The sequence below is a fragment of the Penaeus vannamei genome, chromosome 4 (assembly GCF_042767895.1).
Source record: "Penaeus vannamei isolate JL-2024 chromosome 4, ASM4276789v1, whole genome shotgun sequence".
NCBI classification, from domain to species: domain Eukaryota; kingdom Metazoa; phylum Arthropoda; class Malacostraca; order Decapoda; family Penaeidae; genus Penaeus; species Penaeus vannamei.
This window is the reverse complement of record NC_091552.1, coordinates 13527583-13537337: the sequence shown is the minus strand read 5'-3', so window position 1 is coordinate 13537337 and position 9755 is coordinate 13527583. Positions and strand designations below refer to the sequence as shown.

Below are 9755 nucleotides of genomic sequence, written 5' to 3'. Positions count from 1 at the left end.
AGAGATGCACACGTGCACTCAGAGATGCACACGTGCACTCAGAGATGCACACGTACCCTCAGAGATGCACACGTACCCTCAGAGATGCACACGTACCCTCAGAGATGCACACGTACCCTCAGAGATGCACACGTACCCTCAGAGATGCACACGTACCCTCAGAGATGCACACGTACCCTCAGAGATGCACACCTTCCCACCTGTCTAATGTCCTACCTTCTTACATTCCTACATTCCTCCCAACCTACTGCCTTCCCACCCTCTGCTGCCCTACTTCCCCTTCCAACCTCGCTACCTCGTTTTCTATCTTCCCACCTGTCTAACTTTCTACTTTCTTACATTACTACCTTCCTTTTTATGTATTTATCTACCTGTTTACCTTCCAACCTATGCATGTGTATGTGTCATTACAGAAAGACAGCAGTAAGGGAAAATAATACAGATTAAATAGCAAGGGAATAAGAGAAGTGAACTCGCCAAAATCTAGTTTTGAGATAAATGGGTTTAAAGTTTGCCTTTCGCCTTAATGAATTTTACGCTATATTCATAACCTTAATTGTCAGTCATTGATAGGCAAATTTAGGCACCATTTCTTAACATAAGATAGAGCAGATTTCATAGAAAATTGGTGCAAGAATTGCATTTTTGCTAGGGTCGTGAGTTTACCTCTCCTATTCTCAGCACATCATATATTATTTTGATTGCAGGTATGTAAAAAGGTTTGATGGTCAGGGCCTCTTATTTAATCATGTAGGAATTCTAACTCCTGCTTATACTTCAACTGAATTTGTAATTCATCATCTTAAGTAGGAAGTTCTGGCCCATGTGCATTCATAGGTGTGTATATGTTAAAAGAACCCTTTTTTGTACATGGTTTTAGCAGGAGATTGATTTTGGTTTTGGTTTTCAGATGGCCCGGTACAGCCATGTTGGAAGGCCTTGGTGGGGAAGAGGATGATGAAGACCAAGATACCATCAAGGAAGCATTTTTGGAAACCTCTCCTTACCTGCTGGCACTCACCATGGCTGTGTCACTCTTGCACTCCGTGTTTGAGTTCCTCGCCTTCAAGAATGGTATGTGATGTGAACAGTGATGTGTTTGACAATATTGTTAGGAATATGGAGAATATATTTTCTGTGACAGAATTGTCAATTATAGTGCAAAGGAATGAAAAAGATAAGGAGCGTTTGGTTTGGTAGATGAAGTGTTGATGCCAGTAGAACTTTAGTAAATGACTCAGAAAATGATAGAAGCCATTGACAAATATTTTGGAATGATGGTTTTATGTAGTATGCATTTGCAGATCTGAAAACTAAATTATAGAAGCTGCCTAAATTCCTAGAGCAATAGATCCATGATTGCTAAGATTTAAGCAGCAGCATAAAAGCATCAAAATTATAGTATATTAAAATAGTAGCTAAAGTACAACAGCAGAAGGCACATTTTCCTTCAGTCTAGAATGTTATCATATTTAATAACAAAAGGCAAATGAAACAGGCGCAATTTTTTCATGAAAGTGGAAAGAAGTATATAAAAAAAATGAATATTATAATATATTACTTTAATATTTGTCATGGGTAAGTAATAAGATAAAAGAATAAAAAAGACTAAATTATCAAGTGATATTTTTCTTTCTTTCTTTTTTTTATTCATAAGCCATAAGTATTGATAAAATAATTGCTTTTCCTGTTAGAATGAGGTTCTTTGACTTTTGCAACTTTTGATATACTTTTTTTCCAGATATTCAGTTTTGGAACAATCGTCAGAGTCTTGAAGGCTTGTCAGTTCGCTCTGTGTTCTTCAACGTGTTCCAGTCTGTTGTGGTCCTCCTGTATGTGCTTGACAACGAGACCAACTTTGTTATTAAGGTCTCGTGCTTTGTAGGGCTTGGCATTGAGCTCTGGAAGATCACAAAGGTAAGTGGAAATTTTAGTTTAATCATCGATTTGTTATAAATGAAATTACATGCATTTTTTCATTTAGTATGACAGAGAAATTCAAAGAAAGAATTAGTTTGGGATTTATTTCTGAGTCTGCAGTTTTAGAAATTCAGATTTCATTGTCTGATTGTTATTAGGGTTAGCTTATATAAATGATTTTTTCCTCCAAAGAAACAACCCACGCTTGTGTTAGATATTATTCAAGAATAGTGTGCTGTGCTGGCGCAGTGGTAAGGTGCTGGTCTAGCAATCTTGCGGACCTGCGTTCAATTCCATGCCCGGCCAGTGAGTGGTAACCCCGGCCATTCCTTGCACACGGGGAGATTTGGGCAAAATAAAACACAGTATGTCACAGCAAAGAATATCCATTGTAACAAATGGAATTAAAACTAAATCTTTAAATCTAAAATCTTAGTCAGGCTCAGCTTTTAGTAGATTAGTTTATCATGTCATTTATTTTTTAACATTAATATTAGCATTATTTAGTAGTCACCCATTGTTAACTTCTTTTTTCTTATTTTACAGGTAACAAATGTCTCTGTCAATAGGGAGAAACGGATTATGGGTATCCCTACACTGAAATTCACAGACAAGGGAACATATGTGGACTCCAATACAAAGGCCTATGATGAAATGGCCTACAGATATCTGTCAGTAGTACTGTTCCCTCTGTTGGGAGGCTACTGTGTTTATTCTCTCATCTACCAGGAGCATAAAGGATGGTATTCCTTTGTTCTGTCAATGCTTTATGGCTTCCTTCTAACCTTTGGTAAGTACTGTACTGGATATTTTATCTGTAAATATTTTCACACTAAAAGTAGCATTGTGAATGGTTAACTTGAGCTGATTAGCCTGTCAGGATTTTTTGAAAGACTAAGGTCAAACATTGTAAACTATGAAGTGCATATCACAAGAGATGATGACAAAAAGTGAAAAGATTTAGGCAGAGCAAAACACTTGAAATAAGAGTCAAGTTATGAGCCAAGAGATAAATTCATGTAGTCTCAGGTGAGACAAAAAAAGCAAAAATCAACTTCAGTATGTGAATAATCTGAAAACTTTCAAGATAGTGCATCAGAGTTATGTTTAAAGTGAAGAGGTTTTCAATCTAATGTCTACAGTCTACATACAATTTTCATTATAGCATGTGGTGATCTTTATCACATTGGAGTTTGCAATTGTGTATACAACAAGGCTGGCAGAAAGAGGCTTACATTTTATTATTATTATTATTATTATTATTATTAGAATTATTATTATCATCATCATCATCAATCAGTACCAGAATTGGAATTTTGAGGAGCTGTAATGATGTTATCTACCAAAACAAAACTTGTAAACATAGTAAAGGCAGATGAATATTATTTTTCATTTGGTATTTAAATTGATATTTGTGTAGAATGTACAAAGAGAAAACTTCCTTGTGATAAATAACCCCTTAAAACCAAAAATACCCACAGATAGTTTAAAAATTGACAGCCTGGCTTCATCCTTTTCATGGGAATGCATTTTTTTATCTGTACATGCCTCTTTGCAAAATCAGAATATTTGCGGACAGAGTTTCTTGATTAAAGGTATAGAGAAAGATGCTGAAATACTTCATTGAAACAAGACTGTGACACTTCTTGACAATTGCTAGGCAGACCAAATCAGTCAAAACTTGACCATATGGAGTTCTGGTTGATCTTTATCCCTCCTTCCACTCCACTCTTTATAATGTATCATTTTATTACTGTGAATAATTTTGAATTGATTTTATGACATTAAATTTGATTGAGTTTTGATGAATTTTCATAACTGTCTTATCTAGTTGGTTATCTTTCACACATGCACTTAATCTGGTTTGCCTTCAACCAGGTTTCATCATGATGACTCCACAACTGTTCATCAACTACAAGCTGAAGTCTGTAGCTCACCTGCCATGGAGGATGCTCACATACAAAGCTCTCAACACCTTCATAGATGACATTTTTGCATTTGTTATTAAGATGCCCACCATGTATAGGTTGGGCTGCCTTAGGGATGATGTGATCTTCTTTATCTTCTTGTATCAGGTATGTTCCTCACATTTTCTTAGTTTAGGAAAAATAAAGATCATCGTTAGAAAATTCAAGTTATTGCTTTTATTGTTGCTTTCATTATTTGTATCATTGTCATTGTCATCAGCAGGGATCATCAGTAATCATCATTATTAATCATCATTATCATTATTATCGACCCCTTTGATCTGGATGACATTACAGTCCTGTCATGGAAAATCTGGGACGGGGGCCGGGTGATGTGAACATGCCGTCAGCGGGTAAAATGGCCATGGGCCAGATGATGTGAAATTGCTGTCATGAGTGAAGGCCAAGGTGATGGAAAAGACTCACCATGAATGTGCAAACTACTTTGAGTGTGATTTGACTCATTTGATGCTTAAAAGGGAGCTTTACCATTATCCTCATAAATAAACGAACATGGAAGCCATGACTTGAAGAGCGCCGGCTCGAGGGAGGATGCCATTTCCATGCTGCGCACCATATTCCTGGCTGCTGGGAATGGGGGCAAAGGTCATATTACGGAAAATTGAAAATTATGAAAAATAAGATATGACAGATAACTAAATCTTTCATATTTCTTTTTACTTGCACCGAGTTATTTACTACAGAGAGAGATGATATGGAGTCTGTGCAAGGATAATAAGCAATTTCCATCTGGATAACACAAATCAAGATAAATTCAGACATTGGAAAATAGCAAAAAAAAGTAAAATAAAATAAAAAAAATAAATAGATAAACAAAATAACTTTGCAAAGGGGAGGCACAGAGTCTTGTTACTGCCCATAGGTGTTCACATGGGCCCAGCATACGTGCTGCACATCTGGGATGTTGGCTACCTACATAACCCAATGCCCATATTTTCAGCACTGTGATTTCCATTACACAACCAGATCCAATGAGCAATGAGTTGACCATCATTATCATCATCATTTTATATACATATGCATACATACACATTTAGATATATATTTGTATGTATGTTTATATGTATTTATGTATGCCATTGTGGATGAGGTTGTAGTTGAAGATGAAGTATTTACCTTTATCGATAATTGTTATTTTGTGAAGAATATGAGAGCTCGTTTGGTAGATGTCATGCTGTCATTAGGGAAAGTTCAGAATTGATGCAAGAGTTTTTTGAATTTCCATTTGTTTATAATTGGGGAAACTCATCTTGTGACAAGGAGTGACAGACCTAGAGTTTCCAAGTTCCCTCCTGACCATTAGCATTTTAGGTAGATAGATTAATTTCCTATTACCCATTTTGTAAACAGTCTTCCAATGTTTCTTGATTTTTAATAAAAGAAAAACTTTTTCCTCAGCGTTACATCTATCGAGTTGATCCTACAAGAGTTAATGAGTTTGGCTTCTCACAAGACATGGAGAAGGAGGTTAAGGATAAAAAAGTAGAAGCACTTGGCAATGGATCAACGGCTGCTGAAGGCGAACCACCCAAATCTTTAGAAGACAAGAAGAAAGATTAAGGCATTTTACCTCAGTATTTTCATATATATGTATTTAATCTTACTGAGATGTACAAGATGTATGTAGCAGATGATTTCTGGTACAAAGCATATATTTGCGTATGCAGAAGCTTTTCCATATATAGGGAGCCATTTCTTTATTTTTAGTCTTATGTCTGTATTATTAGTGGACTACTCATTTTTTTTGTAGGTTGCTTTTAGTATAATGTATGTTATTTTGTATTGATTCTCCTGTTTACACTCTTTTTTTAGGGAAAAAGATATAATTTTCACTGAAAGTCTGTTAGGTTCACTCCAACAGGTCATATATCTAGTCCATCTGATGTTTGATGCTTGGCTGATCTGATGAAATGATGTAGAGCATAATTTAAACCATGGCAGTCCAACTTAGGTATGAATAATGTTGTAACTTTCTTTGCGTAAAGGAATGGATTCACCCCTGAAACTTGTAAGGCCCATTCAGGAATTAGCTATAGAAGAGGTGTATGGAAACTCGGCAGTGAGGTTTCAGTTCTCTTACTTTTGTGATTTTTGAGTTGGAAGGAGTATAAGTTTTTTAAAGTCAACAAAAAATGTCAAAATGTTTTTGGTTAAATTTTAATTGAGCAGAACATCTTGAAGTTTAATGTTTTGATGTGTTTCTGATGATTCAAGGTACTTTTACCTTTGATTTATTGTTTTTTATTTTTATTTTTTTCCAGCTCTAACCTGTAGTTTTACACCCAGTCATTGTCTTGAGGCATGCCATATAGTTGCAAAAAAAATGTATTGTTTATTTATGGAATAGTCTTTTTGTAATGTTATTTTTTTCTTTTTGGCAACACTGACCCCTTATTTTATTGTGGGATTCCACAAAAACAATAAATAAGGTCACTGCTGATATTCTGTGAGGGCCTGTTTCAAACCTGAAAATTTTGATAATTCATCAGTGGTTGGCCATTGATAGGTTATGATTGGTTTTCAATTTGGGCATGACAGAATTATCCAATATTAAGTAATACCTTTATTTTTTTGCATATTTCCACTTGCATGTGTATAGTTATTCATTAAACTAACTTTGGAAGGAGAAAGAATTGGTAATATTGTTTTTTATTGTCTGTCGAGGGGGTTATTGTCTTTGAGTAAGTTATGGATGTGTTAATAAGACAAAAACTTTTTTTTCTTTACTTTTTTTTCCTTTTTCTTTCTTTAGAAATCATTATTTTGCATTATGTATGGATGGCCAGCCATGGTACTTACAAAAATGTTCTTACTCATCTTATATGGTGAACCAGTAATCCAAAGAAAATAATTTCACTGTAAATGAGTGCTTTATTCAGTGAATCAATTATTCCAAAAAAAGTTACATGATTGCAAATTAGTATTTTATTCTGTGTCTGCTATACAGATAGTTCAAGAACAAAAAAAGTGTAATTTTGATACCCAAAGCATATTTGAGAGTTTATCTGTATGCTGATGGGATATTTAGCATAGAATATAAGAACATAAGAACTGTGAATGTTTGGGTAAAAAGTGGCTTGCATAGTGGATTATTTGTGAATGTGCTGATGTGATTACCATCTATTACTGTGAGAGTCAGGTTTAACTTAAGTATTTGAAATGCTTGTATATTTCAGCTCATAGCCATTGTAAAATTTATGTAAATTTAGATTGCTCTATTTTATAACAGATATAAAGCATGTTTATCAGTGATAATTGTGTTAATATATTTATTTGGTTATGCCACAAAACATATTCATATGGCTCATTGTTTTAATAACATGTAAAGTATGTCATAGTTTGACATAAATTATTGTAATAATAAAAAACATATTATCACACAAATGCAAATGTGACCATAAAGAAAGCGTAACGTCTTTCAGATTTCCTTGATTATTATTGATCCTCATTTTATTAGTTTTCAATATGAAATGATATCTATATCTGTGTTTACGTGATAATTGGGGAGGGTAAATGTAAAGGAAAAAACTGTGATACTGAATATCGTTGAATCACATTGTTTATCTCCAAATTAAGAGAAAAAAATAAATAAGAAGTTATTGGAGTAAAATATTTTATATGGTCATTGTCATCATTCAAGTCAATCTGAATCTAGACTAAGTACACATACTTGACAATCTTGTATTTGATCATCTATGTTAATGACTCGAAGCAGTCCCATATGGCCTAGAACATTAAACATAGAGTATTCTACTGCTTAGAAATGAAGATTTGATTTTTTATATGAAGTAGGTCATTTAACACTGATTTTTAAAATCTGATGGCATGTTAATAAAAAATTTACATGCAAAGCATGTGAAGGTCTTTAGGACAACTTCCGTTCAGAAAAAAATTGATTCTTAAAACCTTAATATTTTGGCATGACTGAAATAGCTGCAACTCATAACTGAAACACAAATTACCTGGTACTATCCCTGAATGAAAAAAAAAATATTCAAATTCCTTTGATGAAGTAAGGATCACGAGTAATCATCTATTGCTATTTTGAGGGGTAATTCTAATTATGTACTATGGATGTTCAGGATTTAAAATATTTGTTGGTGAATACGAAAATCTGTTTTTATTATTTCAGACAGATGGAAGTATTAAACTTTAATTTAAAAGTACATAAAAATGGTGAATAGCAGTGTTTTTCCTTTTTTTTTCTTAATAGTTTGTCACATGTAAGTGGAAATGTCAGTTTTGAAATCCAAAATTGATAATTGTTAATGTGGGATTGATATTTAATGATTGTGTTAACAATTATCGTTTAATCAGTGACAAGGCAATTTCCTAATGGTAATGATATTTAAAAGATGTAATTTTTGATAACTTGTGTATGTGATTCAGATGTTTAAAGCATCAAATACAGTTATGTAAGTGAATTTACAAAATTATTAGAGGACTTGAAGCTGCCTAGGAAAAGCAGCAAATAAGGAACTTTAATAAGACAATAGAAATCAGTTGGCATAATAAAATGGTAGAAATCAGTTGGGAGTTGAGGATGATTTTGACTGTAGCTAAATGTTTGCTAGATTCTGGCAAATTATTTTTTTATGCGAATTTCATAAGCCATAGAGAATTAACAGGAAGTAAATAAATTATCTAGATTATATTGAATTAAGGGTATTTTCATACCCTAACTCACTGAGAGCTGTAAAGCATTATGCTTTGATTGCTAACACTTGATGGAATCTACTAAATTGCCTTTCATACTACTACTGGGTGGCTATTATCCTGTTTTATGCTCTGTTAAGCTGCCACTGATGACCATACATGTTGATGTGGCAGATAATCCTTGATAATAAATCTTGGTTAACTTGTGGAAAGATGTTTGAATATGTTTTACTATATAATGCAGACATGGGGACAGTGAGTGAGTGAGATTTGTTTCATTCCCTCTTAATGTGATGTAAAAATATTCTGTTCTGATATTTAGTAAATCTGAATGGAATTTTGTTATGCAAAGTGGATGTTGTAGGGTATAGAGTCGGTTGAGTTTATATAAGGTTTATACGACTCAAGAGACTTAACCGGTTTTTTAGTTTTGCTGGAGATCAAGTGGATCTAGGGATTGCAGGAAGATGTATGCTGATCTCTCCTTTAAATAAAGGGCCCAGTTTCATAGGATTTTGTTATAAACTTTAAGTGCTGTACTCATTGTAGTTTGCAATACATACTGTAGGCAAGTTAATGTATTTTCAGTGATTCATTTTGTTTTAACAAATTTGTAGCTGTTGCATCATAATTTCAAAATGTGCATTCAGATGTGAAAGGCTGTTGTGTGATATATAAGTATAAGCTAAAAATGCATTGTCTTATGTTTATGTTGAAAATACAGTATATGCCAATGTTGTTATGTAAAGCAATATTTACTTTTGAAGAACAAGCTGCAATGAAGGATTGTTTTATATGACTGACATATGAAAATCCTTATTTAAAACTAGGCATGTATTATATTGTTGACAAAATGTGATTTAGTACTATTATTTATATAATATGAGAAGGATGTCAACATGTCATTATTGTAAACAATATATTCCTTAATGGTGTATTTACCATACAGCTGCCTTTTATTTTTACTTGCCATTTACTTCGATATCACAATAGATGCACTAGATAAGTAATAGAAATCACTTGTAAAATGATGCAAGTAGAATGTTGCATCTGGAAAACAAAGCTCATTGAAATACAAGGATGTTCCAAAGGTCAAGGACTGTTTCCTGTGAGATTCACTTACCTATTTTTAAGTGAGTGAGTGAGAGAGTAAGAGTATATATGTGTGAGTGAGAGTGAGTCGGTCAGTTG

General features: G+C 33.6%; 1 protein-coding gene across 1 annotated transcript in view; it reads left to right on the top strand.

The window, feature by feature from the left end:
- LOC113805247 (putative lipid scramblase CLPTM1) overlaps positions 1-9510 on the top strand; it is a 25494-nt gene extending 15984 nt beyond the window's left edge. The window contains exons 7-11 of the mRNA XM_027356217.2: positions 911-1074; positions 1742-1917; positions 2467-2710; positions 3799-3995; positions 5307-9510. Of these exons, the coding sequence (XP_027212018.1) occupies positions 911-1074; positions 1742-1917; positions 2467-2710; positions 3799-3995; positions 5307-5468 (943 nt within the window). The 3' untranslated portion in view covers positions 5469-9510. The remainder of the gene's footprint in view (positions 1-910; positions 1075-1741; positions 1918-2466; positions 2711-3798; positions 3996-5306) is intronic.
- The last annotated feature ends 245 nt before the right edge of the window (positions 9511-9755 follow it).